At 40.5% G+C, this 24540-nt stretch overlaps 2 protein-coding genes across 2 annotated transcripts in view; both read left to right on the plus strand.

Annotated features, from left to right (window-relative positions):
* LOC146553570 (solute carrier family 22 member 23-like) overlaps positions 1-18073 on the plus strand; it is a 38004-nt gene extending 19931 nt beyond the window's left edge. Inside the window, exons 4-10 of the mRNA XM_085253306.1 lie at positions 5214-5382; positions 7374-7501; positions 9233-9335; positions 10825-11060; positions 11969-12001; positions 12794-12917; positions 13622-18073. Of these exons, the coding sequence (XP_085109432.1) occupies positions 5214-5382; positions 7374-7501; positions 9233-9335; positions 10825-11060; positions 11969-12001; positions 12794-12917; positions 13622-15014 (2186 nt within the window). The 3' untranslated portion in view covers positions 15015-18073. The remainder of the gene's footprint in view (positions 1-5213; positions 5383-7373; positions 7502-9232; positions 9336-10824; positions 11061-11968; positions 12002-12793; positions 12918-13621) is intronic.
* A 787-nt stretch (positions 18074-18860) lies between these two features.
* LOC146553571 (tubulin beta-2A chain) lies at positions 18861-23405 on the plus strand. The gene is made up of 4 exons (XM_085253731.1): positions 18861-19080; positions 19484-19592; positions 20688-20798; positions 22013-23405. Exons 1-4 carry the CDS (start codon positions 19024-19026, stop codon positions 23095-23097), a joined length of 1362 nt encoding a protein of 453 aa, XP_085109857.1. The 5' UTR covers positions 18861-19023; the 3' UTR covers positions 23098-23405.
* The last annotated feature ends 1135 nt before the right edge of the window (positions 23406-24540 follow it).

Genomic DNA, 24540 nt, shown 5'->3' on the forward strand with positions numbered 1-24540 from the left:
CATACCTGCCCAGTAAGGTTTGGATCAGCCTGGTGGCGCAGGGGCTGATCATTCATATATATATACAGTGGGGCAAAAAAGTATTTAGTCAGCCACCGATTGTGCAAGTTCCCCCACCTAAAATGATGACAGAGGTCAGTAATTTGCACCAGAGGTACACTTCAACTGTGAGAGACAGAATGTGAAAAAAAAAAATCCATGAATCCACATGGTAGGATTTGTAAAGAATTTATTCGTAAATCAGGGTGGAAAATAAGTATTTGGTCAATAACAAAAATACAACTCAATACTTTGTAACATAACCTTTGTTGGCAATAACAGAGGTCAAACGTTTACTATAGGTCTTTACCAGGTTTGCACACACAGTAGCTGGTATTTTGGCCCATTCCTCCATGCAGATCTTCTCGAGAGCAGTGATGTTTTGGGGCTGTCGCCGAGCAACACGGACTTTCAACTCCTGCCACAGATTTTCTATGGGGTTGAGGTCTGGAGACTGGCTAGGCCACTCCAGGACTTTCAAATGCTTCTTACGGAGCCACTCCTTTGTTGCCCGGGCGGTGTGTTTTGGATCATTGTCATGTTGGAAGACCCAGCCTCGTTTCATCTTCAAAGTTCTCACTGATGGAAGGAGGTTCTGGCTCAAAATCTCACGATACATGGCCCCATTCATTCTGTCCTTAACACGGATCAGTCGTCCTGTCCCCTTGGCAGAAAAACAGCCCCATAGCATGATGTTTCCACCCCCATGCTTCACAGTAGGTATGGTGTTCTTGGGATGCAACTCAGTATTCTTCTTCCTCCAAACACGACGAGTTGAGTTTATACCAAAAAGTTCTACTTTGGTTTCATCTGACCACATGACATTCTCCCAATCCTCTGCTGTATCATCCATGTGCTCTCTGGCAAACTTCAGACGGGCCTGGACATGCACTGGCTTCAGCAGCGGAACACGTCTGGCACTGCGGGATTTGATTCCCTGCCGTTGTAGTGTGTTACTGATGGTGACCTTTGTTACTTTGGTCCCAGCTCTCTGCAGGTCATTCACCAGGTCCCCCCGTGTGGTTCTGGGATCTTTGCTCACCGTTCTCATGATCATTTTGACCCCACGGGATGAGATCTTGCGTGGAGCCCCAGATCGAGGGAGATTATCAGTGGTCTTGTATGTCTTCCATTTTCTGATGATTGCTCCCACAGTTGATTTTTTTCACACCAAGCTGCTTGCCTATTGTAGATTCACTCTTCCCAGTCTGGTGCAGGTCTACAATACTTTACCTGGTGTCCTTCGAAAGCTCTTTGGTCTTGGCCGTGGCGGAGTTTGGAGTCTGACTGTTTGAGGCTGTGGACAGGTGTCTTTTATACAGATGATGAGTTCAAACAGGTGCCATCCATACAGGTAACGAGTGGGGGACAGAAAAGCTTCTTACAGAAGACGTTACAGGTCTGTGAGAGCCAGAGATTTTCCTTGTTTGAGGTGACCAAATACTTATTTTCCACCCTAATTTACGAATAAATTCTTTACAAATCCTACCATGTGGATTCATGGATTTTTTTTTTTTCACATTCTGTCTCTCACAGTTGAAGTGTACCTCTGGTGCAAATTACTGACCTCTGTCATCATTTTAAGTGGGGGAACTTGCACAATCGGTGGCTGACTAAATACTTTTTTGCCCCACTGTGTGTGTGTGTGTGTGTGTATATATATATATATATATATATATATATATATATATATATATATATATATATATATATATATATATATATATATATATATATATATATATATATACACACACACACACACACACACACACACACACACACACACATACCGCAGATCAGGCTGCACTGTGCTTTTTAATTTAGAATTATTTTTTTTTTAACTTTGACAGCATTTATGGTGTTGCCAAAGGCAAAGTATCAAATGTTTATTGTAGGTTTCTTACCTTACTTTTTAATGTGGTCACTCAGACTATCTGTAACCTTTTTTTTGCCTTACCATGTAATCAGACAATGCACTCTATAAACCACTTTAAGCATACCACAATCTCCAGAGAGTGTGCTCCAACTATTATCACTACACACACTGAAGGAATTCCATTTGGAAATACTGTTTAACTAAAATGTTAAGAGATTCTTCAGGATATTGGTTAGAATCTGCAAGCTATAAACGTTACGGTCCAGGATTGATTGGAACTGCTGGAGGCACTGACACAGCCTCATAGTCTGTTCATTTTAACTCATTTCTGTGTGGGATGTTATTTGTGTTTAGTAAGGAATTAGTAGCAAAGGGATATGCACACCCTGCCTATTTCCTTTTCACTTGATGCGGAAGCTGTGGCGACAACTATTTTTGGTGCCTTCTTTTAAAACAATTAGCAAAGAAATATGCAGATTTCAGCTGTGTGACAGATGTACAGCTGAGTTGATCCCATTCCTGATTTCACTGTGATTATTTCCTTTCACTGCTGTATGTGACTATAGCTTGCTTTACAAGTATATGACTTTTTTTTTTTTTTTGTCCCTTTTTAACCCACCAGGAGCGCTGTAATTGATTCATTGTTTCTTTAGTCGGGGGAAATGATATTTAATGAGCAGACGCGAGATGTGTTTTAATTGCTGAGTGAATCCGAGAACTCCTTGGTGATTCAAAATCAAAATATATTGATGCTGAAGCGTAGGTATTCAGAGCAAAGTGTGGGAAACGTGATGAGAAGAAGGGCGTAATTGATCAATGGCAGCCTTGTGCCTTGTGATGCCTGCAAGAGGGCTAAAAGACAAATGCCGGATCTGCTTCACCCCATTAATAACTTTGATGAGCTGATGATTAAACACATAGGCTACACAGTCAATCTTCTTAAAGGGTTTTACTTTTATTTATGCAATTAGCTAGCAGCTTTATGCAAGGCAGTTGTGAAATAACAGCTGAGGGTGCAAGACTGCCAAATCTATTGTTTTTCAGCAGTGGCACACACACACATATCAGTGTAGTATTGTACTGTAATGTGGAACAGGAAACATGCACGCGTGCCGCTAAAAGGATAAAGCCATATGTGGCCTGGACCACTCTGAGGTGTTCTGAGTGGTCACATCTTAATGTATCCTCAATGTATCTTGGTTACGTTCTCGCTCATTCTGCAGTCTGAGTTGTGACCAGATCTCAGAAGACGCATTTAAATCCCTGTTACAAAGAGGGACTCATGAGCTACTGGTGAGCTGCTGCACTTTGTGCTTGAGTGTGATTCACATTCTCACATTGCCAAAGTCAGCAAACCAGCCAAATCTTCTTTGGGGATTATCATTGTCATTAATTGGATTTTTAGCCTAATCATTGATGATGTAATTTCTATTTTTACTAATGGGAGTGGTACAAATACATTTAAATGTTTTTTTTTTCCTATTATCTTTTATGTGTCACTTTTCCGCCACCCTCGGGAGGCCTTTGGTTTCCAAGTTTAGTCAATTTCTTATATGTAACATTAGATTTGTAATTGGTAGATTTATGTCAGTAGGACAGACTCTGCCACAGAGCATTATGGGAATGCTGATCTAGCAGGTTGTGGAGGATTAGGGTCAACATGAGTAAGAAGCTCAGGCCTCTTTTCCACAGCTTCTGCTTCTTATTCTGCATTTAGTTTAATTAAATATCCTTATTGTCATAATTGATATCTTAATGAAGTTTGTGCCGCTTTGCCTAACGCTTTTCCACACCTCACCACGGGATGTACTTTTCTGGTCAGAGTGCATGAGTCTCAGTGCCTCATGCCTTGTGTACATAAATACAAAACCAAAGAATTCAAATCCCATGCGGTCCTTAACCAGTGAGCCGGTGCTATTCTCCCACAGGCACACAGTGAAGGAGTCTTGAGGTTAGTTGGTTCAAACTCAGCAGGTCTTGCACCCATCGCCCTGCTCTCCACTCATTGGCTTTGTCATACCAGCTGCGATAGTGTCTGTGAACAGAGAGCATTATTCATGTCCTCAGAGGGGGGCAAGTCCTAATTGAAATTCCAGTCTTTTCCACTGGAATGAAGTGAAGCAGCCGACATCCACTGTATTATCCTGGGCCTGTCACCTTGAAAGGCCCACTGGAGACGGTTAAAATTCCTGGGTAGAAGAAAAGTGATGTATAACAAAAGGGACCAATGAAGCAAGACAAAAGATTCTGGTTGTATGAGAGAAGCGGCATTACAGCAGCATTGGCTTTCTATGGTGTGGTGTGAACTTCTCCTCTGTACTGCAGTAACTAAAGGGCTGAACTGTCTGTGGTTGCTTGCTGCCAGTGGGGTGTGCATGCTAATGACCGAGTGAATGAATCAGTGCCATTCTGATCGAGGGGAAAGAAGCACAAGGAACCCCTTTCTTGTTTGTTCAGCAGCCTACTGTCTTCATCTCTGTACTGTCTCAGAATAAAAAAAAAACTGTACACAGTAAGCACTGGAGTTATATAATTTTCTGACTGATGACTTAAGCGTTTCATTAATTAAATCTCAAAAACTAAGATTAGCACAATAACGTAGCTTCCATCCTCCTGTTTTGAGAAACTAGGAATATTCCAGACTTATTAAAAAGATAACAATTTTCTCGGATGTGTGAGTGTTTTTGGTGTCAACTTAGTTTTACTCTGTGTAAAAAGCCACGCTGCAACAGCAGTAATTTCTGGATTTTAGGATGTGTTGCATTGAAACAATAAACCTCATTTGCTGATGACAGTGCCAGGATCCCTGTTCTGACCTGCCTGCCTCGCCTAGTCAGAGTTGTTGCTCTGTTTTTTTTCCCGTTTACTCATCAACTTTGCTCTAGATTGCACATTTCATTCCCCCAAAAGTCAATGAACGCATTATGCTGTTCTCAGTTTTCTCTAAAGTGATTGAAAATATTTTTCTTCATTGCAAAAAGGTAAATATCATCATTATAATGTTACATTTGCCAGGTAATTCAACTGCATATGAATGGGTACAAACATCTCAGAACAACTCATTTATGGGAACCCTTTTATTTGAAGCAACTTCATTTTATTTTGTGCTCCAAAATTTCCAAAGATTTTAGCTAGTTTGAACATACAAAAACTAGTGTCAGTCCCATGTGTCATCTTCCCAAGAAATTTTGAAATTCTGGTATTTCCACTCGTTTTATATCATTTTTCTAAATATGTCTCGACTAGAAAAAAAACACATTGTACTTTTTTCCCTTTTCGTCGTTCTCTTTGCCAGGGATCGAGCTGTGCCTGCCAGGATGGCGATTTTCCATGACCATGGTGGCCAGCTTTGTGGTTTTGGGTGGTCGGCTCTTGATGCCTGGAGTGGCGTACCTCTGTCGCAACTGGCAGGTACTTCAAGCTGTCATCATCTGTCCCCTGCTGCTTATGCTGTCCTACATTTGGTAAGGAAAAGACCTTAGCATTCGCTGCACTTTGGTACCGGGTTATCTTATCTTGATTTTGATATTCTGTTAAACTTAAAATATTTTTTTCAGTTACACAACAGTTTAAAAAAGACACATAGATGCATCCACGGCGATCAGGTGTGACTTGATTTATTGATTTTCCTTTCAGTAAATTAAGCACTGTTTAACAAAAGATACACTTGCAGAGGTTTTTCTTCTTATTATTATTTTTACAAGCTTAAAAATAGTACTAAAGTCCAAGCTGAGGTATCTTTTACACTTAAACCTCTGCTTTGACCTTTTCCAAAGCATAAGCAATAAATACACCATTTATTCTACCTCACTGAACACAGTTCTGTAATACTGCTGATGTCTACAAAGATGGCAGGAATAGGTTCAAGGTTCTTTATATATAATATAGATTTTGCCAGAGTTTCAAAGGCCTTGGTATCTTTGATGTCCCTGCAAAACAAAGGGGGTTCTGTTCAGTAACAGTCAGAAGTAATCCAAAGCAAACATCTTGTCAAACATCAGTCTTTGTCATGCAATACACTTTCATTAGCATAAGAAACAGTGTGGAGAAGGGATGGAAATACACCTCGGGCACATGTCAGGTTAGTCATTGTGATTTGGTAAATAAGAAAATGTTGATATGTCCTCAGTTCCATTGTTCTGATCATAAAAAAAAAAAAATACAGCATTCATTATCACTCAGCATTTTGATGGCTCAGCTGTTGAATGGGATTTGCAACAGTTGTATGCTGTGACGCAATCATGGCTTTGTTTGCTAAAGACTACACAATTCAAGGACATGAAGCAGGTTGTGAAACTTGTGGAACTTCTGTTGATATCACAAGTTTGGACATTGCACGGTGAACTCAGCCCGAGAGGTTCTCTGTAAACTTTTATTATCAATCCAGCAATCTAACAATCTGTCATGTGATACTGTGTCATCAAAGTGTGATATCTCTGTCACACAGCACACATTTTTTTTAGCACACAAAAGTTGGCAAGAGCCTTTAAGGTAATTTCCAAAGCTGTGTTAACTTTCCTGATTAACTGTGGCTGACTCTGCAAACATCTGGAATACAGCTGATTTGTCATGATAGCTGTGTGGCAGGCAGGATGAGGACCTAAAATGCAAACTCACGGACTCAGGGGATAAACTCAAAATCACAGCTTTAATGCTGGAAGGCAGATCACAAGAAATACAAAACTTAAACCGGGAACAATAACTAACACTTGCAGAGAGACACAGGGAAATCCACGCAGCTATGAGGGAGACTACGACACAGAACTGAGGGAGACGCAGACATAAATACACAGAGGGTTAACGAGGGAAGTGGGAGCACACGGGGAACACAGCTGACACAGATAATCATAACGAGACAGGGCAGGAGTGAACACAACATGACGCATACTGACGAGAGACTGTCAAAGTAAAACAGGAAGTACACAGAGGTTCAGACAGGAGGAGAGAGCACGGGGAGAACACAGACATAACAGGCTGGGGGAAACATGGAATAAAACACGAAAGGGGGCAAGGGCTCATGAATACATAGAGGGGCACACAGGGGGTGAGAGTCACAAAGGGAAAGCACACAGGGAACAACATAACAGGGCAACTCAGGAAACAGAACCTAAACAGGGAACTGAATACAAAAATACAAGAGAACTAAGAATACTGGGCCAACACGGCCCAGGACCATGACATGATTAGGTTGAAAATTTAAACGCTGCAGGTGATCTAATGACGTTGGGTGAGGAGGGGGAGAGGGATAGTTGCAAACCACACATGTGGAAAATGATGAAACCTGCACATCTACTTTGTAGACAGAGGTTCATCCAAATGCAGCACCAGTCGTTATGTTATTGACTGTCTTCATATACACATGTACTCTTTCTGCAAGCTGATACCTTGACTCATTTTTTCCCCTGACTCATTTTTCATGTCATATTAACAAGGACATCCCCCATCTTTTTGACAGGATCTTCCCTGAGTCACTGCGTTGGCTGCTCGCCACTCAGCAGTACAGTCGCTCCAAGTGGATCATGGGACACATAGTAGAGAAAAATCAAGTGAACGTGGAGCTTGACCCAGAGAACATCCTCACAGGTAATGAATCCTTCAACAGTAATTTAAAGATATCAGACTCAATGTCTGCATTTTATATTTTGATATGTTTTGCGCGACATACTGCTTCCCTGCAAAGGTGTCTGCTAGGCCTTTATTTTGAATGGCGTGGTCTGCATTGTTATTCCCAGCTTCGCTTATCCAAATGAGACAGATTGACAAGGTTATATGCATTTCCCATCTTGCTAACACAGAAATAATCCACTACAAAGGTAGCATTGGGTGTTGAACATTGGATTATGGCACTCTCAAATGTTCATTAATATCATTATAGCTTGGATGGGTGGACATGAGCTGACACAATAGTGGGCAGATGGCAGATGGTTGTAGGTCAGGCATTTGACCCCATGTTAACTGTACTCAGACCAGCCAGAACAAAGCAGTTTGGATTGTGTTGTTGTGAAAATCAATAGCAGATTTGTATAAGTGTTTGTTTATTATATATACTTTGTTTCCCTGTTTTTGTCCTGCCATTGTGTAGTTATCACTCCTTTTTGAAAAATGATGGAAGGGAAGTGCCACTATGAGATAAAAGGCTTTAAGAGGAGCCACAGTGTGAAATTGACTGCATATTTTTAGAAGTCGGAGTCTCTGTGCTGACTCTTAGCATTTAGGGACATACGTGCATTACCATAGACGTAGATTTATCTTTTTTTTTTATGTACAAACTTCCCCATACGGTAGAGAAGCATGAGCTATTTCTCTACTTTCAATTGCTCAGCACTAAATTATGCTATAGAAGCAGACTGAAGCATGTCTTATTCATGTAGAACAATTTACTTGATCCCCTTTGAAAAAGTGGAATGATTTGCACAGCTCTGAGCACAGTTGATCTTACTCAGGGGATCACTGGAAAACCTGAGTGGTTAGCCAGAGATAACCTTCGCATGCCTGAGTCAATGTGAAAAATGAACTAGCATGAGGCAGAGGTGTGTTACTGTGGCAACCTGCAGACTGATACCAAAACATTAAGTGTGTTATATCATGTATCACGAGCAGCTCAGGGGTGTTGCCCGCTGGTAGCTGCTCTCCTGTTAGTGTTACCATACCTGTTTGACAAAGCTGTGGGATGGTACCTGTGTGGAATGAATGAGCTCACCAAAACATAGAGTTTCTGTGGTTTCAAACCCAGATAACTGTCCAACTTTTACTCATTATATTTACAGTACTGTCATTCAAATACAAAACTTTCCAGAACCCTATTCTTTAGAAGGGTTTGAAACATTTGAATTTTGCCTACACTTTAAGGTAATTCTACTTAGTTTATTATTCAGGTTTGTGTACTACTGTACTGCACTGCAACAACAGATGGATGTTGACTTTTCAATCGAAATGCCAGGAAAAAAAAAAAGAAATATTCTACCACTTTCACTTTCATTTCATTCCTTTTTCAATGTATTTATTAAATAAATAACAGTTTGTTAATTTCTCTAATGTTAGATAGGAAGCACTTGGTGAATGAGGCAACTTGTATAAAGTGCTTTGAGTGCTCAAGAGGAGTAGAATAGTGTTATATAAGAATAGAATAGAATTGAATAGAAGTATCCTTTATTTAATGTCCCTCAGTGGGGAAATAAGAACCAGCCCGGTTGTATATGTGAAACAGTAAATAGGGGGGGAAAAGAAACAAATGTGAGTTCTATAATTTTTATGATTTTTTTATTTTTTATTTTTGGCAAAGCTTTAATAATATCTGTGTTTTCCTGTTCCCAGAACTACAAAGATCTCTTCAACAGAGGCCCAAGAAAACATGCATTGTGAAAATGGTTGGGACGAGGACCCTTTGGAAGAATATCGTTGTGCTCTGTGTCACCTCGTAAGTGGCTGTCTTAAAATGTAAAAATAATTCTGTGTTAAAGAATGCAAATCATTTAAATCATGTAATTATTTGAAATGGTAGATCAGTGACATAAATCAAGAAGCTGTATCTTTATTCGTGTCTCTAACTTTTTCTGATAATTGTTCACCTTGAATTTGATGCTAGGATCATTTAAAAAGAGAGTTCTTATTTTAATGCATTTTAACACTCTGTAAGCATGAAGCCAAGTGTGTGGTTATGAAAGCATAATGCTTTGCTTCCTTGATATAGGATTTCTGCTGCAGTTTGCAGACTCTTTTCTGTCATATTTTTAGTTTTATAATGTAATGATTCACATTTTTCAGTCGGTCACAGTACTCGACTACAGGCACGCTGGTTTAGCCTCTGGACTCTTGTACTGCAGACTTATGCAGTTGTAATACATGTGTACTGTGTAATGAGCAAGTATTTCGCTAAAAAACATGTGAATGGGGACAATCATCTCTCCAAAACCCATGTACTGTAATAATATACAGCGCTAACAGTGCCTTTGCAGATGTGTTTGTTTTCCATGCCAAGTGCACTAATGCCCTCTTAAAGCCTTTTAGATAATTGCTTTTGAAGTTTGGCGCAATAGTGATTGATTTAAAAAGGAAAAAAAACACAGACGTGTATACTGGTAACAAGCCAATCACCCTCCTCTTTAACCCAAGACACACAGAAACATCATTTCCTGTTTCTAACACATGTAGTCTAATGTACATAAAGTTCATTTTCAGTCCAACATAGGATCCAATAAAGGGTCTGCTTTTTGCTTTTTCCAGTCTATTCTGCCTTTTTGAGAACAGGGTTATATGTGTCAGTGTGCTAACGAGGGTGTGTGTGTGTTTGTGAGTGTGTCAGGACTTGAAAAGATGTATATAATACAGGTACTTGGAGTGCAATGCCACTCAGACCTGCCATTTTGTGGAGTCAAGATGCCACTATTAACCTGCGGGCTGGATAGAGGATTGATCTTTAGCTGTTTCTTCTTTTGTCCTTCCATATTTGTGCTGCTCTCTCTTTTCATCTCCAATGGACTCTTCCTTCGATCTGAGACCTCATCTCTTGTCTGGCAGACCGAGCTCTACCTCTGCTTTGGTGCACAGTGTCCCTGATTCCCTGTTTGCATAAATTTTACATGAGCTTTGTCCTTATGAAACATTAGACAACTCGGAAGGAGGGTGTGAGGGCTTGCTTTTGTTTGTTTTTTTTGTGTGTACATAGGGTGTGTTTCTGTGTGCCAATAAATCCATGTTTACACATGTGAGGTTTTTGGGGTTTTTTTTTTTCAAAATACACTGAGATTAGAGAAAGCATGAAATAAAGCGGCTCTTCACTGCTTTACACAGTTTACTTAGTACCCTTACGAAAGATGTAGTTCAGTGTCTCCTGATGTAGCCGTTGTATTGCTTGAGATGTCGCTTTTTTTGACTTGCTTTTCTCTTTTCTCTGTTTTTTTATTCAGGTTAACTGGTTATGGGATCCACCACTGCTTTGCCCGCAGCATGATGGATCCTGAAGCTCAGGGAACCACCATATTCCCTGACTTCTATACACACTATTACACAATGGCAGGCATCGCGGTTGCATCATGCATTGCACTATGTCCAGCGGTCTGCCTGATGGGCCGTCGCGGTGGCCTTCTTCTGTTTATGATCATCACTGCCCTCGCATCTCTGCTGCAGTTGGGTCTACTTAACTGTGAGTATTACATAGGAACTCCTATAACATGAAAAAGCTCTAGCGGTTCTTGAGGAGGCCACTCTCATGCAGTTTATTGAGATTGACTATGGTCTAAAGTCCACAATATAAACCCCCCCAAAAAGAACTCTTAGTCACATAAATCGAAGCAATAGTTTAACATTTTGGGAAATAAAGTTAGATCAAAATCAGCAAAATCTGAGATCTGTTAGTTAAAATGCAGTCTCAACTCAACAGAGTTAGCAAAAAGCAAGGCCAACCAGCCAGCCTGGCTGTGTAAATGAAAAAAGGCCACATGGAGAGCACATTGTTATGCTTGTATCAATAACTACAGTGGTAACTATAAGGTAATTTACTCAATATAAACAAAGCAAAAGTAACAACAGCAACAAAAACAGAACCCATAGAAATGTGTATACTTCACAGATATTTTTAAAGAACAACTGTGAGTAATAAATGTAATTCTGTCATGCTACCTAATACTGAGCTATTCCTTCTCCCAATTCTAACATTTTTACAAATGTTGTGTAAATGACACATGCTTACAAGTGCATACATCTAAAAAAAAAAAAAAGTCCTACATTTTTGCTATTCATGGACACATTAAACATGATGGTTGTTACGAGATTTGCTACCTTTAGTTGTTTTGTCCCTGTTCAGTCCCTGAACTTGATTACATTGTCAGTGAGTACCAGAAGTGCCTCAGATGATCAAAACAGCCAGCAACAGTTTATTCAGTTACAAACGGGTTACACTTAATGTTTAACCTGAGTCAACACATCAAGGTTATGCTCATGTTCTATTTTCCCTTTGTTACGCTGTGCTGAAAGGCTTAGCTCAACATGTGTTAATTCTCACTATTTGTCACTCTTTTCTAATGATTCCTCATATTTTCAATATTTTTCTAGTGTTGGGGAAATACAGTGAACACCTGAAAATAAGTAAGTCTATCTGTTCATATATACTCATATATTCATATATATTCATAAGTGTTGCATTTTGTAAAAATATTAGCTTATGTTTTATATATATATATCTCAATCTCATAACTCAGACTGTTGCATTCCTTGAGGTTTAGGAAAATATGCTTCATGCAGATACCCAGCATTTTGTCAGGCCTATGCAAGCCTTGTGGAGACTCATGATGAAGTTCTAGGCTCTCTTTTTATTTATTTATTTATCCCCTTATGTTAAAGAGGGCGAGCCTCTTTGTTACAGAACCATGAACTCACCACCAGCCTTCCTTTACTTTTCTCTTCTGTTTATCCATCGCCTGTAATCTCTCCACACTAATCCCCCTGTGGTAAGCGAGAGCTGATTTCAGGGTAGTTCTCCTCTACACCTCTTTATGCCATTATGCCATCTTTAGTATGTCTTATTTGTAAAACACCCTATTTAAACCGTCTTTGGGCTAAATTGGCTCATTGTTTGCAGATTCATTTCTCAACAGCTCCTCATTCTATATCTCTTTTTGTTGAATTTACATCAAAACAAAAGCTAAAATAATAGCCTTTGTTGTCATTGCATTGCCTGATCTAACTCCATTGAATTTACCAGAATTGTTGTAACATTATAATTTTTGAAAATACTAATTTTGGCAAATACTTGCAATCATTTTCCCTGAAAAGTAAATTTAACACATTTTTACATATAAACCACTGTTGTCCTTTCACTGATTACACAGCATACTGAGTGAAGAATCTCCATGTTTGTGTCTCCTGATTCTTTTGCAGATACCACAAGTACAATGAATACGCATTTCACCATTGGCTTCTCCGCTATCGGTATGTTCTCCTCCCACGCAGTCAGCGCCCTGAGCATCTTCTTCTGTGCTGAGATCACTCCCACTGTGATCAGGTAAACCCACTGCAAGAGCAAGACCGTACCACCAGAGGAGGGGAGATAATGTGGAAAATGTGTTCTTATTTTGCAGAGGAGTAAAACAATATTCAGGCTGACAAGTGTTTCACAATTCAAAATCTTTGTTTTAAAAATCTGTTTCATTGTTCTGGAGAACTTATAATTCATTTTTTAGTGTAGCTGTTGTTTTTGTTTTTAATCGTGACCATCCATTCTGCTCCTCCTCCTGTTTAATATCGGTATGAAATTCCTGAACTGCTAGAAAAGACAGACTCACAACTCCGTATCAAATGTAATCCACAACTTGCACAAATTATCTAGCCTTTTGAGGATGTGTGACACAGCACTTGATGTATAAAAATATAGTTTTTTTTAAAGCATTGCTCTGCTAACAATGTGTGAAGTGCACCATCTAGTGGCCAACTTTGGCAATGACAGGAAAGCGAATTTGAACATGGGGTAGAGGGTGTAGACGGTGCTGCAGCACTCTCTGCTGCTCCTCGGGAAAAAGGCAGAAAAGAAGAGGAGGGTAAAACAAAACTGCTTTTAAATACCAGATTTAGCTTTCCAGAACAACGTGCAGGTTGTGATTCACTTAAATTGCAGTAATTTCAATATTTGTGAGAGGTTTTAAAGGTTTGTGAGGTCATCCCAATTTTCTATTGATATTACAAGCTAATAAATATTCTGTCTTCCCATAGGGGTGGTGGTTTAGGCTTGGTCCTGGCCAGCGCTGGCTTTGGCATGCTTACTGAACCCATCATGGAACTCCACAATCAGAAGGGCTATTTCCTTCATCACATAATTTTTGCCTGCTGCACTCTCATCTGTATCATCTGCATTCTCCTGTTGCCTGAAACGCGCAATCAGCCACTCCCCGAGACCCTGGCTGATGTCGAGAACTACACCCGTCCACCCCTGCTTCCCCCGAGGAAACCTGGATTGCTGCACACGTCTGACAGCACCAGGGACTACACAAGAGTGCGTGACACACCACTTCATGAAGCGCCCATCATCATCATGGACTCTACTGCCTCTTCAGCTATTGATTTGACTGGAGGTATGCAGTTAATCGAGATGCACTCCTTTGTGGCTGGCCCTAAAGATCCCAACGGTCACTCGGTTTCATCTTCATCTGCGGGCAACATGATGACACTGGGTAAAGACGCCGTCACACAGGGCAGTAAAGAGCACCTGCTGTCTTCCACTCCTTTACACAAAGCCCCATGTGTCACAGACCCACTTTTAGCTGCTGCAGAAGAACCTCCTGCAATCGTCCTGGAGTCTGTGGAACCACTGTTAGATTCATCCCTACCTGAAATGAATGACAGTGGTGAATCCCCAACAAGAGAAGCAGAAATTACACCTGCTGCTTCATTGGATTCTTCCACTCCCCCCGTCCCTCAAACTGTACCCTCCTCTTTGCTGATCTGCACCACGCCCATCATCGAGCCCCCACCGAGCTCCACTTTAAAATCTCCGAACCCGCTGGATAATGACATCGAAAATATAAGCACAACATCTGACCCGCCTTTGCTCAAGGATACTCACGCCACTTCAGCGGGTTCTCCTTCTCCCCCTTCCATAAGAGACAGTCCTCCTTCTCCTATGGATGGAGGAGATGAGGATTTATCTCCTCCTTCCGTAAGAGATCAACCCACCCTCCTTCTCATAGACTCCCGGCCACCTCAGTTAGATTCTACCTCTCCCTGCGTTGAAGAAAAATACGTTTTACCTCCAAACACACCTCCTCCATGCATTGACTCAGAGGACTCTTCCACTCGCGCTGTCATAAATACAGTCAACAATGCAGCACAGTCTCCTTCCATTCTCCCCGTCACAGACATTGCACGTAGCTCCACTCTAGAATCAACCACTCTGACTGTCACAGACACTGAACCACGATCAGCCGCTCGCCTCGTCTTAGATTCAGTACCATCTTCCATCACAGATTCAGCCTCCACAGACGCAACTCCCTCCTCTCTAATGGACTGGACGGTGTCCTCCCCCATAGACTCGGGTGTTCTCTCGATCAGGGACAGGGACAGTGCCAGCACAGAAAACAGCACTGTCAACGGCATGGCATCATCGTGATCCACTTCTTCAGCCAGGAATTGAAGCTTTAATTGTCTCACCAGGAGGCAGCCACCCACATGAACATTGCATCAATGGGAACAGGAACTGGCCTGCTTAGACTGCAGGCACTTAATGAAGACTGTTCCCCACCTGGAGTTGAGTTAACATGTTTGCAAAGTTTCATTTTTTTTTGGTTTTGTTTTGTTTTGGGTGTTTTTGTATTTAGTTTTTTCAGTGCTGCTGCACCCTTCTGTGCATTTAGCCACCTAATGAGACCATGCAAGCGGGAGAATGCCACAGGCTGGTATGTGACAATGTGACAGTAACTTCTGCGCTTCGTTGAATGTCACTGGAAATCACCAGCGTTTTAACTACTCTGACGTAAATGTAAGAGACTTAAAGCAATTCCCATAATTACTGAGACGTGTCATCAGCACTGGGGAACAAATGCAATGGTACTAATAGCAAACAAACAAACAAAAATCACTGGTACTTGTGCTCAAAGGTAATGTCAAGATATTTGTACAAAAAGGTTGCTTTATATGTATGGACAAGTAAATCTGAATGTTACAAAGTGCTTTTTGTTGCTATAGAGGTAAGCAATCAGAATTGGAATAGTTTTTTTTTTTTTCTTAAAAAGAAAATGCCAAAAAACTACCCTGACCAAAATAAAGTGTAGAAATAGTGCCAAAACTTTAGTGATATAGTATTTGCCTGTTTGGGAGAATACTGTTAAGTGCTCTCTCCTGCTATAGGCTATATGTGGATACCTATTCCAAAACTAGGAAGTAAAGAAGAAGAATGAACAATTTATCACCATTTGATGAATTAAAATTGACAGAAAGCATATCTGTGATGCATATGAGCAGTGATACTGGTGAAAAAGAATGACCCACATTTTGTCGGTCAGAAGAAACTTTTATTTTTCCAATCATTCAAGCCAATGAAATTTATGGTATGCAAATGTTTTTTGATTTTTTTTTGTAAATGTATTAATGTAAGTATATTTATAATTACTTGTTACGCTTGATTGTTTTGTTTTTTTTAAATTCAAAGTATTGTTTTGAATAATCTCTCATGGCGTGCCCTTATTGTACAGAGCTATACTTCATTCTTACAGTATTTGTGGCACCTCGGTGTGGTGGCACTTTATCTTTCGAAGTGGGGACTAAGCATGAAAATTTATTGTGAATGTGTCGGCAACAAACAAAAAAGCTTAAAAAAAAGAAGAAGAAGAAAAAAAAAATCATTTCCTAAAAAAAAATTATTTTTGAACCTAAACCCGAAAATGTTTGACGCGATTGCCAAATGTCGCAGCACCACTAACCTTGTGTTTTTCGAATCGTGGTCCGACATTAAGAGCTTACTAACGTCGGGGTGTTCATACTTTCACATGCACAACTAAGTTTACCTTAAAAGAAGGAAAAAAAAATGCAATACTTCTTACATTTGTCAAAACGACATTTTAAAAATACAGGTCACAACCGTTCAGTCAGATTAACCGACTGATATTCTTAAATTGATAGACTTTTGCTTGAGGAGGCACTTTTCCTTCCAAAGCCCATGTCCGTCTGCGGACAACATTATACTTGACTTAAATGTGTGTGAAACTTGACAGTTGTTGTAGTACTTTGTGCTTTGGAGGTTGTAATATTTGTCTAAGGAAGGATGTGTGATTACAGATAATCCACTGTTTACAACAATCCTCGTAATAATGATCATTATTATTAATAATAATAATAATTACACTGTACTGTAAAACTTTAGAGCCAACTGAGTGATGTGTTGTCATTTCAAATGTGCTAAAATGATCACAGTGTATCATAATTACTTATATCCAGGGAGTATTTGGAGTTCTATTAAGGTGTCATTCAGGAGTCAAACGCAACAGCCGACTTGACGGAAGATTTTCCGTAAACCTTACAGCTACTTCAGTCACTAGAATTAAGTTTTGCTTTTATCAAACTCAACTTTGCACTGACTAAATCCTGCATATCCTTTGATATTTATTTGAATGATTGCAAAAGCCTACCTGTGGTTGTTTTACTCAAATGCAGCTTAAATCGCACCACGATGGCTCCACTTTTTGATTGATCTAGGGTGGCTGTGAACGACGACCATCTAGTCATTAATATTGTTTAAATATTTCTTGAGATCATTTAAACCTGTGTATGCTGTGCTGCTACACGTGAAAGCACAATGACCTGCAATCGTGTGATGTCAGATTTTGTTGGGGTTGACAACACACTTTTCAACATTGTAGACTGCACGCAATAGATCAGCATGCAGTCTACAATGTTGAAAAGGGTGTTGACACTAGATTTAATAAGGAAATCTTGGCATCTGCAGTTGAGAGTGGGTGGGCTGCAGTGGTCAGTAGCTTCATTTTACTCGGAATCCTCCTCGGTGAATGTTGATCTCTCTCTATTTCAGTGTGTATTGCAAAAATTGAAGTGTGTATCAACTAAATCCCACGCGACATCTGTAACGTTAATGACACAGCACGATGCAACCAGTGTCTTCTGAGATATGTTGCTTCCTCACTTTTCTCCCATGCAGATGGGAGTAACTACACTTTTTGTTAATAATCCTTTTATTTGACTCTGTTTGAAGCAAAATGAAAGTTTAGTGAAAGTAATCCAAAGCAATGTTAGCACCAGCGATAGAATAGGATTTTTTAATTGTTGGAAAAGCAAGCAAAAAAGAGGAGGAAGAAGAAGATTATGTCTTTTGTAAATACGGTAAATGTGTGGAAACATCGAGCTTAAATAAGATGAAGGATCCTGGATCTTAGCAAGGACTTGTTTTGAACCCGGCAGATGAAAGTCTCACATAGGACGGCCCCAGTATACACATTTCAGGTGTTGCTTCTCTTAACCATGCGACTTAAGATCTCTTTAAAGGGGAGATTTAAATGAATGTAAAATAAATAAATAAAATGATAACAAAAAAAACAAAAATATGGATTGTACCATTTATAAATTCCAGTTGTTTGGTTTCATATTGTTTTCAGTTTAACAGTCATCATGCACTTGTATATAAGCCATACCTGTTGTTAAAATAAACCACTATTTATTGATCAACTGTTGATATTGATGTGTTTTTATGACATTTATGACTTCTCTGTGTCTTTTTAAAAAATCATTTTAAAGTTAAAGTCTATTCAAGTATTCTAATAATGGCGTTCAAAGAAGATGAAGAAGGGGGGAATGGGCGAACTTGAATGCAGTCTATTATGACTCGAAGCCCTTAGGCTTCAAGTCGTTATAGACAAGCTGAGACATTTCGCAATCAATGGCATCAGAAAGTAGGATTTATAACTCCTCACGTTTCCTGAATGTTAAGATATTTTCCTTTTTAGCCTGCATCAAAGTAATGGAGGTATAGTCACATGGAAAGTTCCCTAGGGTTGACTTTTACCTCTTATCTCTTGAGGACCAGTCCTACATAGAGTCGGTTATTTAATACATTTAGGTAACATACAGTGGCACAACTAGCTGGAGAATCTGTGCCTTCTAAGGAAAGGTTCGCTACTAGCCTTAGCTAAGTCTTAAAACCCACAAAAGCCTTAAAAACTGGGCTCGTTTCTACAGGTAGCTGCTTAAAAGACGACTGGGATGAATCAGCAGCTGCAGTCTGGAGCATTAAACTGGTAAAGTCTGACATCTTCTAATAGCGAAATTAATTATGTGGATCTTTTAAAACATCCCCATTCGAGTGAGAAAGCAGCCCTTTTTTTTATGCTTGCCTGTATGGGACAGGGTGATGTCAGGGCCATGATGCGGCATGATCCGCTGGTCCACTGCATCAAACCGGGGCGCTCCCATTGGCTAACAGGGATGCTGAGGATGCTGCGTTGTGTATAACGTCATCTGACCAGCAGCACGTTTATCTATCTCGCCGGCTCAACACTCACCCGAGAAATGAGGCAAGTCCTGATTTTGAGAAACACCGCGGCAAGACGCTGAAGAGTGGACGCCAGTTAAAGTCGAGAAAGGACGCTGCCTGCACGCATCCGCAGTTCACCATGAGGGAAATCGTTCACATCCAGGCTGGTCAGTGCGGAAATCAGATTGGGGCCAAGGTATAAATGTCTTCATTTAATCTCTGAAGAAGGGATCTAAAGGAGTAATTTTCATTTAAATGTGGAACGTCACCGCGTTTGTGTGCCTTAATAGTTTACAAAGCGCTGTTAGTTCGGCACATTTAAATCGAAGTGATTACAAATCTGTCTTTAAGAGTTTAATATCGATCAATCACAGATTAACATACCTATATGGAGCGGTTCAGTCTGGTTGATCTTTCAGGTGATGTGGCCTGCGCTGCTGCGCGTCATTGTGCCACCAGATGCGCAAAAACTAAAACAAGGCCTGACGCACACACGTCAAACTTGCTTCATGTTTTCGTTTTTGCTGTGTTACTCTAAAAAAATAAGTAAATTAATGATTTTTTTAAAATGCTAATGAATAGTAATGGCTTTGTCTTAGTTCTGGGAGGTGATAAGTGATGAACATGGCATCGATCCAACCGGTAGTTACCAAGGTGACAGTGAGCTGCAGTTGGAGAGGATAAATGTCTACTACAATGAGGCATCAGGTGAGAAGGAAAATGTTGCTTTAATATAAACCACATGCTTGAATTTTCCACTATACACAAAGCAGCTTTTTAACCACTGATCATTATTCTTGCATGGCCTTATGCTACACAGACCTCATTTGACTGTCACAGTTTGCTCATGTCACTAATTTAGCTGCAGTGGAAACTGGGTTCTGCTATGAGTGAAGGGACACAAATGAGGACAGTGCACCTGCTAAAAATCTCTTTTTCTGTGTCCTTGTCTCACCCCTCCCCCTCTGTCTCTCTATAGGGAGCACAGGTATCTGCAGTCTCAGTATAGCTGAACTCATGCTCAGTATCTGATTTTACTGGTGCCTGTGTTGCAGGTCCTTCTAAATACAACCTGCTTTGTTGCTCACAGCTGTCGTACATCAAGCAGCCAATCAGTGCCTGGTAAATAAAGGCGCAGGGATAATAAAGAATTAGTATTTGTGTTTCATCATTAGGCCTCATGTTTTCGGTCAACATCTCAATCCACATGCACCCAGGGTTGATCCAACCTTTTACTCATCTGCATTGGCAATAAAGGACAACAATCTACCCATATCCTATTTCCCAGCAGCATGCATTATTGATTCTTTGTTTCCACGTTGCATGCCTGCTTCAGTGTCACAGGGGGTAACTACCTAATGCAGACTGAACAAAACAAATTGTCCTTAAAATAAAAAGTGCAGATTCATAAGCAACATTAAAACTTCAGCACTGAGCAAGAAAGTGAAACGAGGCAAAGTCAAGGAAGACTGCTTCTGTGTCTGAATACATCCTGCAAGACTCAGCACTTTGAAAACCCCACTGGTTTAGATTAAGCTGTGCAGCACGCTGCACCAGTTTTGCAAGAAGGGTGACAGGCAGAAAGGGTGGGGCAAGACAAAAAGCAAGAAAAGAACAGAAGACGCTTTGAATTCCCAGCTTAATTGAGAGGCTTGTATCTTTAAGGAAATGCTGCTTGCGAATCTTTTGAAATATGCTGAGGTTTTTCTTCATGGTTTACTGCCGGTGTTGCTGAGGTTACTGAGACTGTTGATATTTCCATCCATTACCCCTCCACATCCCTCCCTGTCCTCGTATTCAAAGGCAGCAAATTTGTGCCCCGAGCCATTCTGGTGGACCTGGAACCAGGAACCATGGATTCAGTTCGCTCTGGTCCATTTGGGCAGCTATTCAGGCCTGACAACTTTGTTTTCGGTGAGTTGACAATAAATCTGGATCAGACCATTCATCCTGAACCGACTCCACATGTGTGAGTCATCCGTGCATGTGTGCAGCATGTGTCTGACCTACTGTCACAGACAATGAAGCTGCACTTCGTTTCCACTGCACTGCACAGTACTATATATTCTGAGCACACAGCTCCTGCAGTCCCTCGGTGATGCATTGCCCATGTGTCGACTGAGACAGCTCTTGTGGTGACTTAGCAAAAATACAGTCTATGTGGAGATTCTGCAGCAGAACACAAAGCAAATAATAATATGAGGGCCAAAAACATTTATCCCAAGATGACAATCTATTTTGTCACTGGATAACAAGTGCTAACAAGTTGAAAATGGCAGATAAATCACTTACTGATGCTTTCCAGAGAAATAAGTTATTTTGAATTACAAATTGGTTGCCAAGTTTTAATCAGCTTTCTAAGAAGTTTTGTAAAACTACACCAAGGCTCACTTTTGTTTTGAGTGAACTGGTAGTGCACACATGGAAATATTATTAAGATGGCAATGCTGATGTTGTTACTTAGAAGATCTAAAATTTCACAACAGCTGCTGTTTTCTTAGCTTGTCGATACATATCAGACAAGTGGGAACCTTTATTATCTTGCCAGTTTCATTTGGCAACGTTTGACAAAATTATGGCAGGTGTTGACCACTGGTCTTAATTTCATGGCGAACCATCCAGTCGATGATTTTCAAGACCAATATAGATACCGATATTCTATGATCTTTGTAGTGCTGTGAATATCTACTGCGTACAGGGAAGTTGAAGAGTGCCCTCTGGTGGACAAACTATGCAGCCACAACACTCATAACATGGTTGAAGGGTGTTTCTCCTGTCTCTTTTATTAATGCTGATACCGATAGACTGGCAAATAGAAAATATCAGCTGATAGTATCAACGTATCGATAAATTGTTGGGCTATAATTATGAATAACTGTAACATATTTTGTATCCAACAACTGACAAGACATATCAAAACTATCAACTTCATCTTGATGCCAGATAAAAAGTTATATAATCACTAATTTATTATGATCCATTGCGTATCACTATTGTCTGTGCAAGACTTCGTGTCAGTCAATTCATTCTTTGGTCACAAATGTAAAACCTTTATGTGTAAAACCTAGATGTATTAACTAAAACAATATTTTTCAACATCAATTGTCTTTAAAAATTATTTCATGCAGGTCAAAGTGGAGCAGGAAATAACTGGGCTAAAGGTCACTACACCGAAGGAGCTGAGCTGGTGGACTCTGTGCTAGATGTGGTGAGAAAGGAGTCCGAAAACTGTGACTGCCTTCAGGGCTTTCAGCTCACCCACTCCCTGGGTGGAGGCACAGGTTCAGGAATGGGCACACTGCTCATCAGCAAAATCCGTGAGGAGTATCCTGATCGCATTATGAACACCTTCAGTGTCATGCCTTCCCCGAAAGTGTCTGACACTGTGGTGGAGCCCTACAATGCCACTCTCTCTGTACACCAGCTAGTGGAAAATACAGATGAGACCTTTAGCATTGATAACGAAGCTTTGTATGATATCTGCTTCCGCACTTTAAAGCTAACCACACCCACCTATGGAGATCTTAACCACCTGGTATCAGCCACCATGAGTGGTGTGACAACGTGTCTCCGCTTCCCTGGACAGCTCAACGCTGACCTCCGTAAGCTAGCTGTCAACATGGTGCCCTTCCCCCGCTTGCATTTCTTCATGCCGGGCTTTGCACCTCTGACAAGCAGGGGCAGTCAGCAGTATCGTGCCCTCTCCGTGCCAGAGCTCACACAGCAAATGTTCGATGCCAAGAACATGATGGCAGCGTGTGACCCCCGTCACGGACGCTACCTCACCGTGGCAGCCATCTTCCGTGGCCGTATGTCAATGAAAGAAGTGGATGAGCAGATGCTGAGTGTGCAAAACAAAAACAGCAGCTACTTTGTGGAATGGATTCCAAATAATGTCAAGACTGCAGTTTGCGACATTCCGCCCCGTGGCCTCAAGATGTCCGCCACCTTCATTGGCAACAGCACCGCCATCCAGGAGCTGTTCAGGAGGATCTCAGAGCAGTTCACCGCCATGTTCCGCCGCAAGGCTTTCCTCCACTGGTACACAGGGGAGGGAATGGATGAGATGGAGTTCACTGAGGCCGAGAGCAACATGAATGACCTTGTGTCTGAGTATCAGCAGTACCAGGATGCCACCGCTGATGAAATGGGTGAATACGAAGAAGATGAAATGGAGGATGATGAAGAAGTCCGCCATGATGTTCACCACTGATTCTAAAACACAACGAGCCAGTTCCTAATAATAACAGCTGTTGGAGTGCAATGAGACCACAAGATGTACACTAGGGATGCTGATTTCAATAAATGTTGTGGTGTGCAGATTATGGTCAACTATAGTTGTTTAGCCTATATTGCGCTGAATATAAATATAGCCTTTACTGACAACGACAGTGAATGGTGTTAGAATCTAAAGTTATCCAAGTCATGCTATGTCAGTGTCAACAAGCAAGTACAGTTTTGTAACAATAACTCAAATGTGCATTCTTTTCCTCATGTCTCTAATAAAAGATCCAGTCTGTACGTCTTGTCAGGTTTCTTTTTTCAAAGGTACATAATGTGCAAAAGCTACGTCGAAATATGTACAACCCACATAGCTCATGACATCTTGATCTATTGCCTTGTTTTGCAAGCAGGTATCAGATTGCCACCCATCCAATCAACGACAAAGAAGCCCAGCCCAAGTAGGAAGGTTCCCAGCAACAGCGAATAAACAGCCTGTACAGTGCACAAAGGAAAGGTTAAAAAATAATTTCAAAGCACACAGTGATCGCTGATAATCTCACACTATAATGCGTAATATCAAAGGAACATGTCAGGGTTGTGACTTTCACACACACACCTTTCAAAGTGCGTGAAAAGTTTTTTAAACTTTTAAAATATTTTATGCTTCTTGACACACCCTAGTCTGAACTGTGAATCCAAAATTTTCCATTGGAGAGAGAGAGAAAAAAAGGAGACAGACAGAATGTCAATAAATAAAAATTTTATTTTGGGTAAATCATCCAGGGAATAACACAGAATACTACTCTGAACCAGTTATCCCAAAGGAAAGAAAACAAGGAAGTTGTTTTTATGACTGAGAAACAGATCTGGCTCGTTACAAGCTTTTAGTCAGATTACCTTACATGGGGCCAAATTACAAATTACAGGTCATAAATTGAGCCACCTTTTTCTTGTATGTCACAAAAGAAGAAAAGTTGATTAGCAAAGTTGCTCAGAGCTGTGTCTACTTTAATGCTTTGTATGTTGACAGCTCAGACTGAGGTTTGAAAAGAAAAACTTTGCAAGTGATCCACTTCTGTCCACAGAGGAGCAAAGAAACAAAGCAGTACATTGTCGCCAGAAACAAAACATTAAATGGGTTTAAAAAAGACGGTTGGAACTGTTGAATAAACTATGTATCACAACTACATTTTATTTTGGGAAGTAAACAAAACAACCCCCGATAATTTTAAAAAACATGTTTAATGATTATAACGTTAATGCCAATTTTGGATTTCAGTGGCAACAAGAGCTGCCTTCTTCCACATCAAAAAGGCCATACGCCAAGAACCCTCTGAGAGCTCGAAACAATGCTTCCCCACATTCAATATGGATAAACTGAGCCTCGGCTTCTCAAATACACATACTTGACAGGCTGTGATCTCTCCCCTGT

This window comes from Mchenga conophoros, linkage group LG18, assembly GCF_057382185.1.
Source record: "Mchenga conophoros isolate Kocher_MC1m ecotype Shallow Benthic linkage group LG18, M_conophoros_male_GT1.1, whole genome shotgun sequence".
NCBI classification, from domain to species: Eukaryota; Metazoa; Chordata; class Actinopteri; order Cichliformes; family Cichlidae; genus Mchenga; species Mchenga conophoros.

What these genes read in the sequence shown, in the direction of transcription:
- LOC146553571 (XM_085253731.1), top strand. Translation starts at nt 19,024, where the DNA reads ATGAGGGAAATCGTTCACATCCAGGCTGGTCAGTGCGGAAATCAGATT. An exon ending in GAAATCAGATTGGGGCCAAG is followed by an intron (nt 19,081 to 19,483) that starts GTATAAATGTCT and finishes GCTTTGTCTTAG; the next exon opens with TTCTGGGAGGTGATAAGTGA. An exon ending in GCCTGACAACTTTGTTTTCG is followed by an intron (nt 20,799 to 22,012) that starts GTGAGTTGACAA and finishes TATTTCATGCAG; the next exon opens with GTCAAAGTGGAGCAGGAAAT.